Source organism: Rhinatrema bivittatum, chromosome 9 (genome assembly GCF_901001135.1).
Source record: "Rhinatrema bivittatum chromosome 9, aRhiBiv1.1, whole genome shotgun sequence".
NCBI lineage: Eukaryota > Metazoa > Chordata > Amphibia > Gymnophiona > Rhinatrematidae > Rhinatrema > Rhinatrema bivittatum.
In genome coordinates this window covers 93,714,540-93,734,995 of record NC_042623.1, presented here as the reverse complement: position 1 = coordinate 93,734,995, position 20,456 = coordinate 93,714,540, and the positions used below count along the sequence as shown (strand labels likewise).

The 20,456-nt window shown below is 42.8% G+C and overlaps 1 protein-coding gene across 1 annotated transcript in view; it reads left to right on the top strand.

Annotated features, from left to right (window-relative positions):
• The window catches only part of FOXP2 (forkhead box P2), a 1,080,393-nt gene that overhangs the window by 824,173 nt on the left and 235,764 nt on the right, over positions 1-20,456 (top strand). Inside the window, 1 exon segment of the mRNA XM_029617020.1 lies at positions 14,232-14,319. Within this exon segment, the coding sequence (XP_029472880.1) occupies positions 14,232-14,319 (88 nt within the window).

Below are 20,456 nucleotides of genomic sequence, written 5' to 3'. Positions count from 1 at the left end.
CTCAAACACCAAGAAAGTGAAAGGGACAGATTTATATGCTTTATTTATGCATTGTTATGCAGAAGTTTGAGAAATACTTCAAAATGACAAATGATTTATTTCAGCTTTTATGTAGCATGACATTTAAGGCCCTAGACAACTTTTATTTGTGTTATATAACAACAAAAGAACATAAAATATAACAGAGTAGGATTAAATGGTCTATTTTCACAGTGGAAAAAAGTAAATAGTGGAGTGCCTCAGGGATCTGTACTTGGATCGGTGCTTTATATATATAAATGCTCTGGAAAAGGGGTACGACAAGTGAGGTGATCAAATTTGCAGATGACAAAAAATTATGCAGAGTAGTTAAATCTCAAGAGGAATGTGATAAATTGCAGGATAACCTTGTGAGACTGGAAGATTTGGCTTCCAAATGGCAGATGAAATTTAATGTGGACAAGTGCAAGGTGATGCATATAGAGAAAAATAACCCTTATTGTTGTTATACAATTTAGGTTGTATTTTTTGAGTTACCACCCAGGAAAGAGATCTAGGCATCATAGTGGATAATACATTGAAATCGTTGGCTCAGTGTGCTACGGCAGTCAAAAAAGCCAACAGAATGTTAGGAATTATTAGGAAGGGAATGGTAAATAAAATGGTGGATGTCATAATGCCTCTGTGTAGCTCCATGGTGAGACCACACCTTGAATATTGTGTGCAATTCTGGTCTCCACATCTCAAAAAGATATAGTTGCACTGGAGAGAGTGCAGAGAAGGGTAACCAAAATGATAAGAATCATGGAATGGCTCCCATATGAGGAAAGGCTAAAGAAGTTAGTACTGTTCAGTTTGGAGAAGAGACAACTGAGGGAGGATATGATAGAGGAGATAGAGCAGCTTTTAAACTAGAACAAAGGGGAAAGCCGACAGTCGCTCAGCAGCGCATGGTTCGGAGAGATGTATCTTTAAAGGATACTAATGATGCACTAGAATTAGGGCATCCCGACAGTGAGGTTCCAATAATTAGAAAAGTAGTCCAAATGCCTGTAACTAAAAACTCACCTGAGCTAAAAAATTCTAACTTATCCCTATCAATTAAAAAGCAGAATAAAAATACAATCAAAAAACAAACTTTGAAATGTTTGTATGCTAATGCCAGAAGTCTAAGAAGTAAGATGGGAGAATTAGAATGTATAGCAGTAAATGATGACATAGACTTAATTGGCATCTCAGAGACATGGTGGAAAGAGGATAACCAATGGGACAGTGCTATACCGGGGTACAAATTATATCGCAATGACAGAGAGGAGCAGTCGGGAGGAGGTGTGGCGCTTTATGTCCGGGATGGCATAGAGTCCAACAGGATAAACATCCTGCATGAGACTAAATACAAAATTGAATCTTTATGGGTAGAAATCCCTTGTGTATCAGGGAAGACTACAGTGATAGGGGTATACTACCGTCCACCTGGTCAAGATGGTGAGATGGACAGTGAAATGCTAAGAGAAATTAGGGAAGCCAACCAAATTGGTAGTGCAGTAATAATGGGAGACTTCAATTACCCCAATATAGACTGGGTAAATGTATCATCGGGTCACGCTAGAGAGATAACGTTCCTGGATGGAATAAATGATAGCTTTATGGAGCAAATGGTTCAGGAACCGACGAGAGAGGGAGCAATTTTAGATCTAATTCTCAGTGGAGCACAGGACTTGGTGAGAGAGGTAACGGTGGTGGGGCCGCTTGGCAATAGTGATCATAATATGATCAGATTTGATTTAATGACTGGAAAAGGAACAGTGTGCAAATCCAAAGCTCTCGTGCTAAACTTTCAAAAGGGAAACTTTGATAAAATGAGAAAAATTGTTAGAAAAAAACTGAAAGGAGCAGCTACAAAAGTAAAAATGTCCAAGAGGCGTGGTCATTGTTAAAAAATACCATTCTAGAAGCACAGTCCAGATGTATTCCACACATTAAGAAAGGTGGAAAGAAGGCAAAACGATTACCGGCATGGTTAAAAGGGGAGGTGAAAGAAGCTATTTTAGCCAAAAGATCTTCATTCAAAAATTGGAAGAAGGATCCAACAGAAGAAAATAGGATAAAGCATAAACATTGGCAAGTTAAATGTAAGACATTGATAAGACAGGCTAAGAGAGAATTTGAAAAGAAGTTGGCTGTAGAGGCAAAAACTCACAGTAAAAACTTTTTTAAATATATCCGAAGCAGAAAGCCTGTGAGGGAGTCAGTTGGACCTTTAGATGATCGAGGGGTTAAAGGGGCACTTAGAGAAGATAAGGCCATCGCGGAAAGATTAAATGATTTCTTTGCTTCGGTGTTTACTGAAGAGGATGTTGGGGAGGTACCCGTAATGGAGAAGGTTTTCATGGGTAATGATTCAGATGGACTGAATCAAATCACGGTGAACCTAGAAGATGTGGTAGGCCTGATTGACAAACTGAAGAGTAGTAAATCACCTGGACCGGATGGTATACACCCCAGAGTTCTGAAGGAACTAAAAAATGAAATTTCAGACCTATTAGTAAAAATTTGTAACTTATCATTAAAATCATCCATTGTACCTGAAGACTGGAGGATAGCAAATGTAACCCCAATATTTAAAAAGGGCTCCAGGGGCGATCCGGGAAACTACAGACCGGTTAGCCTGACTTCAGTGCCAGGAAAAATAGTGGAAAGTGTTCTAAACATCAAAATCACAGAACATATAGAAAGACATGGTTTAATGGAACAAAGTCAGCATGGCTTTACCCAGGGCAAGTCTTGCCTCACAAATCTGCTTCACTTTTTTGAAGGAGTTAATAAACATGTGGATAAAGGTGAACCGGTAGATATAGTATACTTGGATTTTCAGAAGGCGTTTGACAAAGTTCCTCATGAGAGGCTTCTAGGAAAAGTAAAAAGTCATGGGATAGGTGGCGATGTCCTTTCGTGGATTGCAAACTGGCTAAAAGACAGGAAACAGAGAGTAGGATTAAATGGGCAATTTTCTCAGTGGAAGGGAGTGGACAGTGGAGTGCCTCAGGGATCTGTATTGGGACCCTTACTGTTCAATATATTTATAAATGATCTGGAAAGAAATACGACGAGTGAGATAATCAAATTTGCAGATGACACAAAATTGTGCAGAGTAGTTAAATCACAAGCAGATTGTGATAAATTGCAGGAAGACCTTGTGAGACTGGAAAATTGGGCATCCAAATGGCAGATGAAATTTAATGTGGAAAAGTGCAAGGTGATGCATATAGGGAAAAATAACCCATGCTATAATTACACGATGTTGGGTTCCATATTAGGTGCTACAACCCAAGAAAGAGATCTAGGTGTCATAGTGGATAACACATTGAAATCGTCGGTTCAGTGTGCTGCGGCAGTCAAAAAAGCAAACAGAATGTTGGGAATTATTAGAAAAGGAATGATGAATAAAACGGAAAATGTCATAATGCCTCTGTATCGCTCCATGGTGAGACCGCACCTTGAATACTGTGTACAATTCTGGTCGCCGCATCTCAAAAAAGATATAATTGCGATGGAGAAGGTACAGAGAAGGGCTACCAAAATGATAAGGGGAATGGAACAACTCCCCTATGAGGAAAGACTAAAGAGATTAGGACTTTTCAGCTTGGAGAAGAGACGACTGAGGGGGGATATGATAGAGGTGTTTAAAATCATGAGAGGTCTAGAACGGGTAGATGTGAATCGGTTATTTACTCTTTCAGATAGTAGAAGGACTAGGGGACACTCCATGAAGTTAGCATGGGGCACATTTAAAACTAATCGGAGAAAGTTCTTTTTTACTCAACGCACAATTAAACTCTGGAATTTGTTGCCAGAGAATGTGGTTCGTGCAGGTAGTATAGCTGTGTTTAAAAAAGGATTGGATAAGTTCTTGGAGGAGAAGTCCATTACCTGCTATTAGGTTCACTTAGAGAATAGCCACTGCCATTAGCAATGGTTACATGGAATAGACTTAGTTTTTGGGTACTTGCCAGGTTCTTATGGCCTGGATTGGCCACTGTTGGAAACAGGATGCTGGGCTTGATGGACCCTTGGTCTGACCCAGTATGGCATTTTCTTATGTTCTTATGTTCTTATGTACAAATTCATGAAAGGCACAGGTTATTGTAAATCGGTTATTTACTCGTTCAGATAATAGAAGAACTAGATGGCACTCCATAAAATTAGCAAGTAGATCATTTAAAACAAATCGAAGAAAATTCTTTTTCACTCAGCACATAGTTAAGCTCTTGAATTCATTGCCAGAGGATGTGATTACAGCAGTTAGGGTAACTGGTTTTAAGAAAGGTTTGGATAAGTTTCTAGAGGAAAAATCGATAAACTGCTATTAATTAATAAGCAATAGTAGCTTGAGATCTATTTAATGTTTGGATGCTTGCCAGGTACTTGTGACTTGGACTGGCCACTTTTGGATACAAGGTGCTACACTTGATAGACCCTTGGTCTGACTCAGTATGTCATATCTTATGTTCTTTTGTTGTTATATAAAACAAATAAAAGTTGTCTAGGGCCTTAAAAGTCATGCTACATAAAAGCTGAAATAAATCATTTGTCATTTTGAAGTATTTCTCAAACTTCTGCATAACAATGCATAAATAAAGCATATAAATCTGTCCCTTTCACTTTCTTGGTGTTTGAGGTTCACCTATGTATTGCACAGATGAAAACATAGCACTATGCATAAGGCTACGCCAGCACATTCCAGATACTTCTACTTTTTTTTTTCTAGTAGACTTTACACTTGTTTCCTACTCCCAAAAAATCTACATTCAGAGGATTTGATTTATGTGGAATATAAAAAAGAAAATATCTTTAATGAATTACATCCCCATTACTCACAGGTCAAGAACCCCCTTCTGTGAAATTGACTCTTATGATGTGATAGGGAGGAAAAGTTTCAAATGATTTTTCCTGAGTTGCTAAATAGTTACATGGTTAAACATTGTTGGTCGACAATTGCCTTACTCCTCCGCGGGTAAAAGAAACATCACAGGTACTTTTACCCATGCCTCAAAGGGGCAAGGTTGGAGCTAGGATGGAGAAGAGTAGAACTAGTAGACAATGCACAGGGATTTCATTTTGAAAGCCCCACACATGCTTTATGGTGCTGATTTTGAGAGCCCCACACATGCTTTATGGTGCTGATTTGGAAGCCCTATGACATTTATCAAAGTGCTATATGGCATTTTTGCATGCGAAAAACGCCTTTAACGCATGTGAAAACACCTTTAACGCATGCAAAAATGCCATAACGCATGGTGCGATGCAAATTAGGAAAAAGGGAGGAATTTGGGGTGGGATTTATGGCCAAGTGGGCTGGCTTCATAATTTGCGAAGCCATATCACACAGCTTTTAACTACACTTTTTTCATTAAGCCATGTGATATGGCTTTATTGCACTTTGTGATGTTTTTGCAAATAGTGTTTTTAGTATTTTAAGCTGCTGGAGAGCCAGCCTAGCTATCAGGGCCCTCATGTGAGTGAGTGAGTGAGTGAGAGAGAGAGAGAGAGACTAGCTATAAGGCTCTGATACTAGGTAGGTATTTATACCTCTATATGAGGCCCACCTAGTTACTTGAGGTCAGGTTTAGGTAGGAATGTAGGGGTTAGGAGCCACTTTGACATTCAAAGTGAGACGTATGAACAGAACAGTGCTCTCTTGTGAAGATTTGATGACCTTCGGAGTGAGGAAACTCACTCAAAGATGAGATTTGTGCAATGTTCTCTCAACCTAGCTTGATGTTACCCAGGTAGAGAGTCCATCAAGCTAGGTTGAGAGAACATTGCATAAATCTCATCTTTAGTTGAGTTTCCTTACTCTGAAAGTCAGCAAATCTTCAGAAGAGAGCACTGTTCTGTTCGTACGTCTCACTCTGAATGTCAGAGTGGCCCCTAACCCCTACACTCCTACTTAAACCTCACCTTGAGTAACTAGGTGGGCCTCATATAGAGGTATAAATACCTACCTAGTATGAGGGCCTTATAACTTCTCTCTCTCTCTCTCTCTCTCTCACTCTCACTCTCACTCTCACTCTCTCAAAAAGTTAATGCAGTTTGAGCTAATACCTATGCAAAGCGCTAAGGTAGTGCACTTTGCAATAAATAGCCTATAAGCATGCCCCTTTTCCTATCGCATGTGATATTTAGTCCACCAGGCCTTAGTTTGAAGACTTTGCCTTCATTTTAGAAATGCTGCTAGTTTTGCTTTAGCTTTTTAAGATTTTTCCTAATTTTGATTGACTAAATTTAGAGATTTTACATTGTATTTATTGTAAGGTTATAATTTTAGTAGGGTATCTTATTGTTTTATGTTGCATTGTGTATGTTGATCTAGAAGCCGCTTCAGGCCAAGGCATTAGCAGCCTATAAATGCCAATAAAAAAATAAATAAAAGACAGAATTTAAAAATCTTGCATTTCTGACCAGCCCCGAGAGCGCTGGATATTTGTTTATCCAATAAAAGTTATCCAGTTAGCTTGTGGTGGGACGGGAGTGTTTCAGGGCAGAACTGGCTATCCAGCATAGTCGGATAAATGTCAGTTTTCAGAGTTATCTGTCTAATGTAGTTGGATAATTTTAGGACCCAGCTAACTTTGACAGAGCTGGGTATTTTCAGTGGGGCAGCTATACTACTGAATATCCCAGCAAAATTAGCCAGACAAGTTGATCTGACTAACTTTACTAATGGAACAGTGTCTGAATATGGTCCTCATTATTTTGTGGATAGCAAATGAATTAAATACCATAACAACCAAAAGATCCCCAGCCTCACAACCTCCAATGGTCCAAGAAGCACTCTTTGCATGTCTTTAGCAGTTGATTGTTAATATTGGTTTTTTTTCAACTGCAGACAAAATAACTGCTCATTTTCCAGAATGTATTATATGCAAAGCATGTTATTAGAAAACTGTCATGATAGCAAGTGCCAAGATACTCTGTTAAGGTGGGGGAGTTAGTGGGACCTCCTCCTGCAGGCATTCCCACCCATTCCACACTACATTGATGTGGAAATCTATCAATCCTCCCCACTCCCTTGTATGTGTGCTTTGGGGTCTCAGTCTACAAATATGATCTGTGGTGCCACCCTTGCGCTCTCCACACACAAGTAAGATCTTTGAACCCACAATAAGAACCACATCACTTCTTCCCCCCGTTCCTTATAATAGGGGTGGCCAACTTTTATCTTCTGGAGCCACAATCAGGCCTGGTTTTCAGAATATCAGCAATAAAAGTGCATGAGATATATTTGCATATAATAGAGGCAGTGTGTGCAGTCTATCTCAGACATATTCATTATGGATATCCAGAAAACTAGGCCTGTTTGCTGCTCTTAAGTTGGTCATTTTGCTTTATAAAATCCAAGACCCCAGTCCCAAGACAGGATCAGGACAAAAGCACTACTTAGCCGGATAAGTTAGGACTTATCCGGCTAAGTAGTGGTAGCTGAATGTCCAGCCCCGCTGAACGAATTATCCAGCTAAAAAGATGGCTAAGTGGCAGGCAGGGTAAGGGCATTCCATAGATATTCAGATTTAGCCACATAACCTATCCAGCTAAGTCTGGTTTTTCCATAGGGCTATTCTAACTTTAATTTCCGTGACTTGATTAGTAGGTGAAAAGCATGAGTGCATGTTTGATGACATATATGCATACTCCATATGTAAAATACATAAATATGTATGTATTTCTAGCCCCCACCCTGGAAATATTGAATTTGTATAAAAGACTTACAATTAAAGATTCAAACTCATGGTAACACTTTTATTTATTTTTATTTATTTAATTTAAAAGGTTTTTTACACCGGAGCATTGCTCCTACCATGTGACAGGGGCCCACCAATGTCACCGGTAGCCCCTGTCACATAGTAAGGGCAAAGGGCCACCGGTGCCATTTTGATTACTGGCAGCCGACGGCCCAAGAGCAGGAGAGCGCTCCCGGGACCCCCGCTGGACAAGCAGGGACTTTTGGCAAGACTTGGGGGGGTCAGGAGGGTGAGGGGTTGTAGTTAATTATTGTTTTTTTATATTCACTCCATAAGACGCACAGACATTTCCCCCCCACTTTTGGGGAAAAAAGTGCGTCTTATGGAGCGAAAAATACAGTACACGCTTAAAGTGCACATATACTTGTAAATCTATTGCAAATTCAATGGAATATATTGTAGCAATTTTTGTGTAAAGTGAATTTTTACATGTAAAATCCAGTTTTAAGCATGTAAATCTTTTTGAAAATTACCCTCACAATGTGTAAAAAAAATGCTGTTATCACACGATATATGTTTATCATGCAATATTGCATGTTATCCCTTAAATAAGTGTTATTAAATGAGCTTCTTTGCATGCATAATTTTTGTAAATGCTTGCAAAGTTAATTCTTCATACCTAATTTCATACAAATAACATGACTTGCTTAAAATAAGCCAAGCTGTGTTAGTTTCTAAAAACTTAGCTACAATTCACGTGATAGGGCAAAGTCAGATGGACGCCATTTTGGAAAAGGTTTTGACAGGGCCCAGAGATAGAGGGTGCTCTAGATCCCACTATTCCTTAACAAGTCTTCTGTGAGGTGGGAGGGAGGGTTTGGGGGTCCCTCCTCCCCCTCCCCCTCAGACCTCCAGGGTCTTTTTTTTTCTACTAAGGGGTGGGGGGACCACTAGACCCCATGGATTTTGTCATATTTTGTCCAGGGGTAAGGAGGAGGAGAGGTAGGAGCTGCTGTGGGGGTTTTATTGGAAAGGAGGGGGTTTTGTATGGGGCATGAGGTAGATTTTAAGACCAAAGTGAGAGTTTTTGAAGTAGGGGTGGATTGTAACTGTGCGGTAGTAGACATGGAGCTAGGGTCTCCATAGACTCCCTCTTGGGGAAGAGTGCTTTTAGAATCTGAGGCCCTGTAACTTGATAGTGGCACTTGCTGTGGTGGGCTGCCATCCTGTGAATAGGCCCTGTTTTGCAGCACAATTTTTGGTCACATATTTCTCCCATGAACAAAAATCGCATTGCACAGCTGTCAGGATATTTTGTCGCAGAGGGGTGAAATACTGCAGGGATGCGCCCCCCCTCCCCCCCAATAAAATATCATGGCTTAGTAAACGACTCTATAAATTTGTACCAAGGTAATGGAGGGTGAAGTGAATTGCCCAATGTCATAAGGAGTGGTAATGGGATTTCAACTCTGGTTTCCCTATTCCTAACCTATTGCTCTAACCACTAGGCTACTATGTCACTCAAAGTTGAAGGCGTAGTTTCCCTAAGATGATGGATGAATTTCCCCGAGCAAATGATATCATATGGCTGATTATGTATTTTTCAGTTTCTTTCTTGTTTTTTTATAGTATCTGATATATACTTAAATATTTTAATTATGTTGATATATTCTGTAAATTATTGCGATATGTGCTCCGGTATAAAAAACTTTTGAATTAAATAAATAAAAATAAATAAAAGTGTGGTCCTATAACGTGTTACCATGAATTTGAGTCTTTAATTGTAAATCTTTTATACAAATTCAATATTTCCATGGTGGGGGCTGGAAAAACATACATATTTATGTATTTTATATATGGAGTATGCATATATGTCATCAAACATGCACGCATGCTTTTCACCTACTAATCAAGTCATGGAAATTAAATCTGACTTCTCTTCTGTCTGCCGTTTTTTGATGGAGAGTCTGGAGCAAGTGATATTAGGTAGAACTTTGACATGGACTTCATTAGGTACAGTTATAGTCCAACGAGAGTCTAAAGTCACTACTTTTAACTTTACCAAGATGCTGCAGTCTTCTGCCTGGGTCTGCTGGACAGCTGGAGAATTGGAGCAAATCATTGCGCCTTCAACTGCTCCTCTACCTGTACCTCTGCTTCAATTCCCAATTTCCAGTCTACATAACCAGCACACTCGGTCCTGGTCAAGTGGGGAAAGCCCTCTTCCAAGCCATTGGGGGTTTCTGCCATTCCTTCAGATGAGGATATGTGTCTCAATGTACCTTCCCCTCGATCTGAATCTGCTTGTGTAACAACTAGTGTGCTTTCTGCACACCAGTTGTGCAGTGGGGAAACTAACATTTTGTGTATCAGTCATAGAAAAGGGAGGGGGGGGGGGGGGCAACTGGGACTCGGCAACAGATTGAATTCAGTCAGGTTCGGAGATACTTCTATGACTTTGCAAAGTATTCTTCCGGGACTATTTCCTCAATAACAAACTGGTCCATGACTCCAGGCAGTGTTATTGCTGTGGTCCGCCAGGAGGGCGGAGTTAGCAATCTGTCATGATCTGCTCCTCCAGAGGGGAGGAGTTAGCTATCTGTAGTGCTTATCCCGCCAGGAGGGCAGAGTTAGTAATCTGTTAATGAACTGCTGTTGGATGCTCTTGTAAGGGAAGGAGGTAGCAATCTGATATGGATCAACTCCCCAAGGAAAAGGAGTTGGCAATCTGTTCAATGATATTCCTCCGAGGAGAGGAGCTGGCAATAGATATATTATACTTCGCAACTGAGCTAGCAATCTATCAAGCCTCTGCTACGGAGTAGCAATCTGTTATATATAGGCTGCTGGCAAGTCCCATAGAAAGAAGAGTTAGCTATATATATAATACTTCCGTAAGCGGTGTTAGTGGTCTGTAGTGGTTGGCTCCCACAGAGTGACAGTAGTGTAAGGAATGACCATTTGGAGGAAATGGTGAATCCCTGGGCCGATGGCAGATGACAGCATCCCCAGGAGGAGATCCTGAGAGGAACCACTGGCTAGGCTGGAATATGAAATAAACACAAATAGTTCTTTATTAGGCTGGAAGCTGAACCACCAGTGGTGGCAGAAGTGAGTCGATGTGTCAGGCAGGGCTGAAGTCCTTCTGATACTGGAATATAATCTCTGGGTTGCTGAGCTGTAGAGAGAGACCAGAAGTAGTGAGTAGACAGGGTATACTGGATACAAGATGGTACACTCACAATAGTAGATGTCTGCAATGGTCTCTATGCCACAGAGAGTCTTCAGTACATTCAGGAGCAGGAGCCGTAGGCAAGCACTGGTTCCTATAAACAGTCTGTAATAAGAACTCACAATAGCTGTATATGAAATGGCTTCTAGAGTAGAAGAGAGTCTGTAAAGGATTTTAGGAACATGGGCCCTCGTGGAGCGAGTACCAGTTCCTATCTGCGATCTTGCCAATGTCACTCACAATCTCCGTATGTGCGATAACGTCTTGGGCGGAAGGGGGTTTTCAGAGCTATAGGAATATAGGCCCTTGTGGAGCGAGTACCAATTCCTATGTACAATAGAACTCACTGTGTTCTCGTCCGCAATCGCTTCCAGGCAATGAGGAGTCTACTGAGTATTCAGGGACGTAGGCCCTCGAGGAGCGAGTACCGGATCCCGTCTTGGCAATCTGAAATCCAGAAGAGAGAGTGGAGCCCCCATGGAGCGGGTACTCCTGGTAAGTTTGAAAAGGCCGAGCAGTGGAGAAGGATTCACCTCGCTGACTCGGATTGTTGTTGCAAGTATCGTGGACTGCCAAAGCAAGTCCTGTTGGAGTTCCTTGCTAACTCGTTAGAGGTTAGCAAACAAAGACCTTTTAAAGTGAAAATGGATGTCGTCACTACGGGGGGACATCCCCGAGGTTCGTGCCCTTCCTGGTACAAAGTCTGGAGCGCGCGCGCCCTTACATCATCGGGAACATGGCAGATCCGTAGCGTCAAGCCAGCCCGGGGACACCGGGACCAAGAGGCAGGGAGAAGCCTCGGCTGCATCTGTCTGTCAGAGCTGAAGGGAGTCGCTCCCAAGGTAGAGAGGGTGGAGCGAGGGGCGAGAAGAGGCACGAACGCAACAGACAGAAGGGATTCAGAAGTATAGTCTCACCTTTCCTTTCCTCAACCATATAGGTGGCAATTTTTTAAATTCCTTCATCATTCCTACAAGCACATTTTCAAAGGGAAATTCCTTAAGGAGTTTCAACTTGGAAATCTAGCATTGCAGTACTTCTGTACCTGCTTGCTTTGCACCTGCTTTACAGCAAAATAAAATCATTGTGCATTACTTGTCTGTCTATTTTCCTTCTCTCACCAGCCCTGCTTCTTTTCAGCTCTGGTGTTTTTAAAAGGACATTTCTTTGTACATTCCTTTGGCTGTGTTTAACTCAGGGGAGGAAAGTAATGCAAGTCTATTGGTATTTTTGCTCACAGTTTGCACTCATTTTCAAAAGGAAAGTATGAACATAAATAAATAGCAAAGTCAATTTTGATAGGGTGAGGGCCAGATTTTAAAACTTAGGCGTGAGCGTAGATTTGTGCGCACAACCCGGCACGCACAAATCTATGCCCGATTTTATAACATGTTTAGGTCTGGGGAAGAAAACAGCAGTCGCTGTCTTGATTTTGAAAACTATGCACCCTGCCATGTGCACAAATACCGGGTGCAATTTTGCATGGTCACTTAGAGGCCGATTTTAAATTTTGCACACGCTGGGACATTTCAGCATGCTACCTGGCGCGCACAAATGTTCACCCGATTTTATAACATGCGCGCGCTGCCGTGTGCATGTTATAAAATCTAGGGTCGGCGCACGCAAGGGGGTGCACACTTGTGCACCTTGCGCGCACCGAGCCCTAGGGGAGACCCGATGGCTTTCCCCGTTCCCTCCAAGGCCGCTCCGAAATCGGAGCGGCCTTGGAGGGAACTTTTGTTTTGGTCTCCCCCACCTTTCCCTCCCTTCCCCTATCTAACTCACCCCCAGCCCTACCTAAATCTCCCCCCCTACCTTGTTTCGTAGTTACGCCTTTGGCAGGCGTACCTTGCATGCGCCAGCTCGCTGCCAGCACGCCAGGCCCCGACACAGGCCATTGTGTCGGGGCACTCGGCTACGCCCCCGGACCGCCCACGGCCCCCACTCCCGTACCACCCATTTTTGGAAGCCCAGGGATATATGCGCATCCCGGGGCTTGCGTACGCAGGGGTAGGTTTTTGGGGGGTACGCACATAACCCTTTGAAAATCTACCTCTTAGTGCATGCATACCTTGTAGGAATTTTTCAAAATTAGCTAAAAGTTCCATATGTTCTAAAGTGCACACATAAGGGTGAATTTTAAAAGATCCATGTGTGCTGAAGCCAGGAGATACGGGCAGAAGTCAGGCTGGCACGTGCCATGTGGATTTTAAAAAGTGCACGAGTACACCCATATCTCCTGTTACGTGCACAATACATTTTTTTCAAAAAAGGGGTGAGGCGTGGGTGTGGTCTGGGCAGTCCATGGGCATTTCTAGATTTCTCAATGAACTTTGCGCGTATTTACATGAGTAAGTACTTACGCACACAAGCATGCAACTGGGGTCTGTTACCGCATAACTTTACTTCTACTATGGATAGCATGTAAGTCTTCAAACAAACAAAAATAAAGAGGTTAATGGTGTTTTAAGGGTTGAGGCTAACAGGGTGAAAGGTAGGCTGGTTAACTAGGGGGTTAGGAAGTCCAATCCTTTACTTGAGTGAACTGGGTATGAACTGGGGAAACTAGTAATTGCATCAACACGCATGTCTTCTAAATCCCCTCACTTGCACGGTAGAGGTGGCATTTGCTAGCACATGTGCATGTCTATATAAAATGGTGCACACATGTACACACACACAGCCTATTTTATAACATGGGCGCATTTATACAAGTATATTATGAGATGGTGGTGTAAATTGGCACAAGATGGCATACGTGCATACATGTTCATCTGTGTGGCTGTTTCACAGCTACTGTGATACAGTGCGACACTATGGGCTATTGAAAATTTCACCCTGAATCATTTTCACATTAATACAAGCTGATTTTCTTGAAATCTAAATATAAAATAATTTACCAAAATTGTCTCATTTTGAAATATTTTATCAGTACTAATTGTTGCATATTATAGAATATGAATGAACAGCATATGTTACTGAAGCAAGCTATTGAATCCATTCAGCATTTCATTGTAATTGTAATAATTTGTTAATGTATGTTCAAATCATTTTTCGCAGATACAGTTATCGGGTTTCTTATGGCAGTTAGATAATTTGTTAGAAAAGTTTTGTGGCTATTACTTTATTTTTGTATTTCATTGGTAATATTTCAGGATGACCACCTATTTCCAGAAAACCTCTCTTTATACACAATTTTTAATAAAAGCTGCATGGAGAAATATGCTTCCCTTAGTTCTTATTGTAATATCTTGGTTTTTTTTTTCTTTTGTAACTAGGCACCTTAACAATGAACATGCATTGGATGATAGAAGCACTGCTCAATGTCGGGTGCAAATGCAAGTGGTACAACAGTTAGAGATACAGGTTTGTTAAATGTTCATATAGATCTCTCTACCTAAATTTACTTGTTCTTACCTAAATTCTTTCATATTTATGTTTTCAAATTTTGAAGTTGAAAGAAATATTTGGGACAGTGGTTTTTTTTTTTTTGTTTGTTTGTTTTAACCTTCAGAATTGTTTCACAGAATATTTTAGAGGGGATTACACTATTCTAACCATTAGCTTACATTCCCACTCCCTCATATGTACCTTCTATTGAATTACTCTTGTATTTCAAATTGCTACATTCATAGTTTATCAAAATGATAACATTTCATGTTTTATAAATACATCTTTTATGTCTATATGTTTTTAAATTGTGTTTAGATTTTTTAGACCCTTAGACCCTTAAAGGTAAATTGTAAAAGTTGGATGTGCATCAAAATTAGGAGATGGGCACGCATCTGGCACTTGCTCATATCCACTCAGTTTTATAAGGCAGGCAGATGCATGCACAGGTACCAATGCGTGAATGTCTTGCATTGGCCAAAAAAGGGGCACGGTGTGTGTGGGGCTTGAGCATTCTGGAGTGGGACCAAGAGAAGAGGTGTCAGTTTAAAAAAACAAAGCAGTTACAGGCATCTGTGAGGGGTTATGAGGGGTCTGGGGGTAACTAAATGGCATGCAGGGAAGGGCATTGGGAGGACCTAGCAAAACACTGGGCAAACTGATGGATGAACTGGTGAAACTGGTCCTTAGCTGGATATGTGTGTGCTATAAAATACAGGCAGCTGCATGCCCATAAGACGATTTACACTGCTGGGCACCTACAAGCTTAAAAATAGGTGCATTTTAGCAAAATTTATACTCAGAACAGAATTAGAGAGAAAAAATAATCCTACTGAATAAATAACTCAAACAAAAAGGATATATTTTGATTATTTATTCAACAAAAAGTTTCAAAAATAAGAGGATAAATTTGAAACATGAATGCATATGCATCTATATGTGCGTATATGAACGTGTGAAAATCTATTCCAGTATTTTATAACCTGCACGTATATGATATAGAAAGGTTACAAAATATGCATAAATGCACCTTAAAATATGCACGTGCATGTAAAAATAATGCACAAATACATATTGCATTTATCCGGATGGATGCATCAGTTTCTAGATGGCCTAAAATGCCCCATTTATTTATTTAAAAATATTTCTATACCGCTTTTCCAAACAAGGTTTAGTCAAAACGGTGTACAAAAGATACAAATCATAAAAATAAAATAACATAAAGAAGCTCATTGTAAAAGGGGTGGATTTCTGGCCCAAACATTACACAATATCACCGTTGTTGTAAACGCGCCCAGCGAGCCCTGGGAAGGGCGTAGAGGAGTGATTGCTTGCTCCTGAGAGAGAGTGAGCCCTTGGGCCCTGAGGTGGCTCAGGGAGGAGCCCCAAGACACACCCCGAGGGAGGTGAGCAAGTACAGGCATGGGCGGAGCAAGAACACAGGAGGAAGACGAAGTGGGTCAACCCTCTGTTGAACCAACACATACTAGTGAGGACAGACAGAGGCAGAGGGCTGGAAAGTATGAGGCAAGGTACCAGAGAAGGAGATACCAGACCCAAGAGAGTAACAGAGTCAGAGTACATAGGGGAATGAGGACTCCTGGCCCTTGGACGAGAAGAGGTCTCCTGAACTGGACGAGACGAGACAGGACTCTCGGAGAGTTGATCAAGACGATACACTTGAAGACTTGGACAAGATGATACTCTTGAAGGCTTGGATGAGACGATACTCTTGAGGACTTGGAAGAGTGCTGACCCTCAAGGCGCCCTACACAGCCCAGCATGGACTGGTCACGGACCACCCTGTCCTGCTGCGCGCCCTACACAACCTGGAAGGCTGGTCACGGACCACGCGGAGAGCGAGACATGCACAGGATGAAGAAGAGGGTCCGGGCAGCACTTGAGAGAATGCCAGTCGCCAGAAGACGGACACCGGGGACGCTGGATATACTCCTCGAGGCCGACTGGGAACAAGCCCAGGGGACGACAAGGACTGCTAGCGGATTCTTCTGGATCGAGATAAGGAGGGAAAGAAGAGGGTACGCGGGGGGGATACCTCAAGCTCAGGACATCTGGAACTTAGAACCAGAAGACATCTGGACATCAGGGTCTCTGGACATCTGGACAGACGGAGCCAGGAAGAGAGAACTACAGGATGAGTAGAGATCAGCGATTCATAGAGGAGAGGACGACGGGCATCAGGACGAAGGACGTCTGGACACCTGGACATCAGGATCACTTGAACTAGAGGACATCTGGACATCTGGGTGGCAGGAACGTCTGGGACATCTGGATATGGACGAGGCTTACTGGAAGGGAAGGCAAGGGCTGGAACATACCACGAGTCGATCCAATAAGGAATAAAACCTGGAGCGTCGGGCAAAGATGTCAGGAACAAGAAGGCATGGAACATGAAGTCTTCTGGACAGGATCAGCAAGATGGACCACGATGGAAGCAGTGGAACTCCATGGACGAAGGAGAAGCTCCATGGAGGGTGTAACTCCATCTGAAGGCACTGCAGAACTGAACCAGGACCTTTATATAGGGCAGGACCAGGAAGAGCCCTGAAGACATCATCTGAAGGGCACAGGAGTGCTTCCTCTCTCTGGCCCTTTAAGAAAGGAAGAAAGCCACGCGGCCAGCCCCTAGAGGGAGCCTTGGAGGAAGACAGGCGGAGCTGAGGCCTGCAGCAGCGTCCTGGAGGAAGGAGAAGGCCAGAGGCCGCTCCTGCTGCTGAAGAGGAGCTGCGCTGGGGCAGGGTCTGGCCCCGAAAAAGAGGTGGCTCCCTGCAATGAAGAGAGGCTCTGACGGCAGCACTCGGCCGCGGAGGAGGGGGGAATCCTGGCGAGGGAATTCCCCCGAAGGGAGCGTCAGCGGCGCGGCTTCAGCCGTGCAGGAGAAGAGAGGCAGCCGGTGGTTTCCACAGTCGCGAAGAAGAAGAGCAGTGTGGCTTGGTGGCAGTCAGGGCTGCAATGAAGGAGGAGTATCATTCCGGGCTGCAGGGAGGAGGCCGCAGCACGCTGGCTGCGTGAAGAAAAGGTAGGGGCCTGTCCGCGGGATGGGGTCCACGGCAGGGTCATAACAACCATGATATATGCTGTTAATGCATGTTATAGCCCTTTCACAGGTTGATAAATCTCCCTATTAAATTGTTAGCATCCGAGGACAGCGAAATATCTAATTTACTTGCCTTGAGCTAGCAAAGAAAAGGTGTGAGCTAAATCTAAAATAAGTAAATAGGGATTGTAGAGATGAGTAGTAGTTGTATTCGACAGACAAGGTAGACTATGTGATCTTTTTTTGCTTTCATATTTCTTTGTTTCCCTTTGGAAATTGCCTAGGAAAAAAGTATTTGTTAAAAATTACACCTGCTTTTTCTGCAGGTACTTTTTCCCTTAAAATAACATGCGTAGTTTTGAGAATGCAAAAGTATATGTGTTGCTGCATCCCATGACCTAACCCCACCTCAGAGCTTGCCTCCTTTTTCCAAGTACACACGTTGATCCTCCACATAACTTTTACAAGCAAAAAGTGTGGATAAGAACATAAGAACATAAGAAAATGCCATACTGGGTCAGACCAAGGGTCCATCAAGCCCAGCATCCTGTTTCCAACAGTGGCCAATCCAGGCCATAAGAACCTGGCAAGTACCCAAAAACTAAGTCTATTCCATGTAACCATTGCTAATGGCAGTGGCTATTCTCTAAGGGGCGGATTTTCATACTCCACGAATAGGCCTACTTTTGTTTGCGCTCCAGGCGCAAACAAAAGTACGCTAGATTTTAGTAGATACGCGCGGAGCCGCGCGTATCTGCTAAAAACCTGGATCGGCACGCGCAAGGCTATCGATTTTGTATAGCCGGCGCGCGCCGAGCCGCACAGCCTACCCCCGTTCCCTCCGAGGCCGCTCCGAAATCGGAGCGGCCTCGGAGGGAACTTCCTTTTGCCCTCCCCTCACCTTCCCCTCCCTTCCCCTACCTAACCCACCCACCCGGCCCTGTCTAAGCCCCCACCTTACCTTTGTCGGGGGATTTACGCCTCCCAGAGGGAGGCGTAAATCCCCGCGCGCCAGCGGGCCTCTTGCACGCCGGGCCGCGACCTGGGGGCGGGTACGGAGGGCGCGGCCAAGCCCCTGGACCGCCCCGGGCCGTAGCCACGCCCCCGTACCCGCCCCCAAAACGCTGCCGACACGCCCCGAAAACGCCGCGACAACCGGGACTGCCCCCCGACACGCCCCCCTCGGAGAACCCCGGGACTTACGCGAGTCCTGGGGCTCTGCGCGCGCCGGTAGGCCTATGTAAAATAGGCGCACCGGCGCGCAGGGCCCTGCTCGCGTAAATCCAGGCGGATTTACGCGAGCAGGGCTCTTAAAATCCTCCCCTAAGTGAACTTAATAGCAGGTAATGGACTTCTCCTCCAAGAACATATCCAATCCTTTTTTAAACACAGCTATACTAACTGCACTAACCACATTCGCTGGCAACAAATTCCAGAGTTTAATTGTGCGTTGAGTAAAAAAGAACTTTCTCCGATTAGTTTTAAATGTGCCCCATGCTAACTTCATGGAGTTCCCCCTAGTCTTTCTACTATCCGAAAGAGTAAATAACCGATTCACATCTACCCGTTCTAGACCTCTCATGATTTTAAACACCTCTATCATATCCCCCCTCAGTCGTCTCTTCTCCAAGCTGAAAAGTCCTAACCTCTTTAGTCTTTCCTCATAGGGGAGTTGTTCCATTCCCCTTATCATTTTGGTAGCCCTTCTCTGTACCTTCTCCATCGCAATTATATCTTTTTTGAGATGCGGCGACCAGAATTGTACACAGTATTCAAGGTGCGGTCTCACCATGGAGCGATACAGAGGCATTATGACATTTCCATTTTATTCACCATTCCTTTTCTAATAATTCCCAACATTCTGTTTGCTTTTTTGACTGCCGCAGCACACTGCACCGACGATTTCAGTGTGTTATCCACTATGACACCTAGATCTCTTTCTTGGGTTGTAGCACCTAATATGGAACCCAACATTGTGTAATTATAGCACGGGTTATTTTTCCCTATATGCATCACCTTGCACTTATCCACATTAAATTTCATCTGCCATTTGGATGCCCAATTTTCCAGTCTCACAAGGTCTTCCTACAATTTATCACAATCTGCTTGTGATTTAACTACTCTGAACAATTTTGTGTCATCTGCAAATTTGATTATCTCATTCGTCGTATTTCTTTCCAAATCATTTATAAATATATTGAACAGTAAGGGTCCCAATACAGATCCCTGAGGCACTCCACTGTCCACTCCCTTCCACTGAGAAAATTGCCCATTTAATCCTACTCTCTGTTTCCTGTCTTTTAGCCAGTTTGCAATCCATGAAAGGACATCGCCACCTATCCCATGACTTTTTACTTTTCCTAGAAGCCTCTCATGAGGAACTTTGTCAAACGCCTTCTGAAAATCCAAGTATACTATATCTACCGGTTCACCCTTATCCACATGTTTATTAACTCCTTCAAAAAAGTGAAGCAGATTTGTGAGGCAAGACTTGCCCTGGGTAAAGCCATGCTGACTTTGTTCCATTAAACCATGTCTTTCTATGTTCTGTGATTTTGATGTTTAGAACACTTTCCACTATTTTTCCTGGCACTGAAGTCAGGCTTACCGGTCTGTAGTTTCCCGGATCGCCCCTTGAGCCCTTTTTAAATATTGGGGTTACATTTGCTATCCTCCCGTCTTCAGGTACAATGGATGATTTTAATGATAAGTTGCAAATTTTTACTAATAGGTCTGAAATTTTCATTTTTTAGTTCCTTCAGAACTCTGGGGTGTATACAGCCTGTTTACCCATTTTCAAACCATACCTATCTATCTAAAATTATTCAGAGAGCAGTACATATACAGCTGCTTTTTTAGGAGGTAATTTTCAAAGAGTTACAGATGTGAACAGGGAAAAAAAGAGGCAGTTTAGGAGCATCCCGAAGTGGGGTTCAGAAGTAGATGAATAAGTTGCTATTTTGTAAGCATTATGTGTGCATACAATACTAAGCTTGTCTGTACACTCTTATATCTGTAATTAACTTGCTCGGTTGAAATTACATTTGTCTTTCAG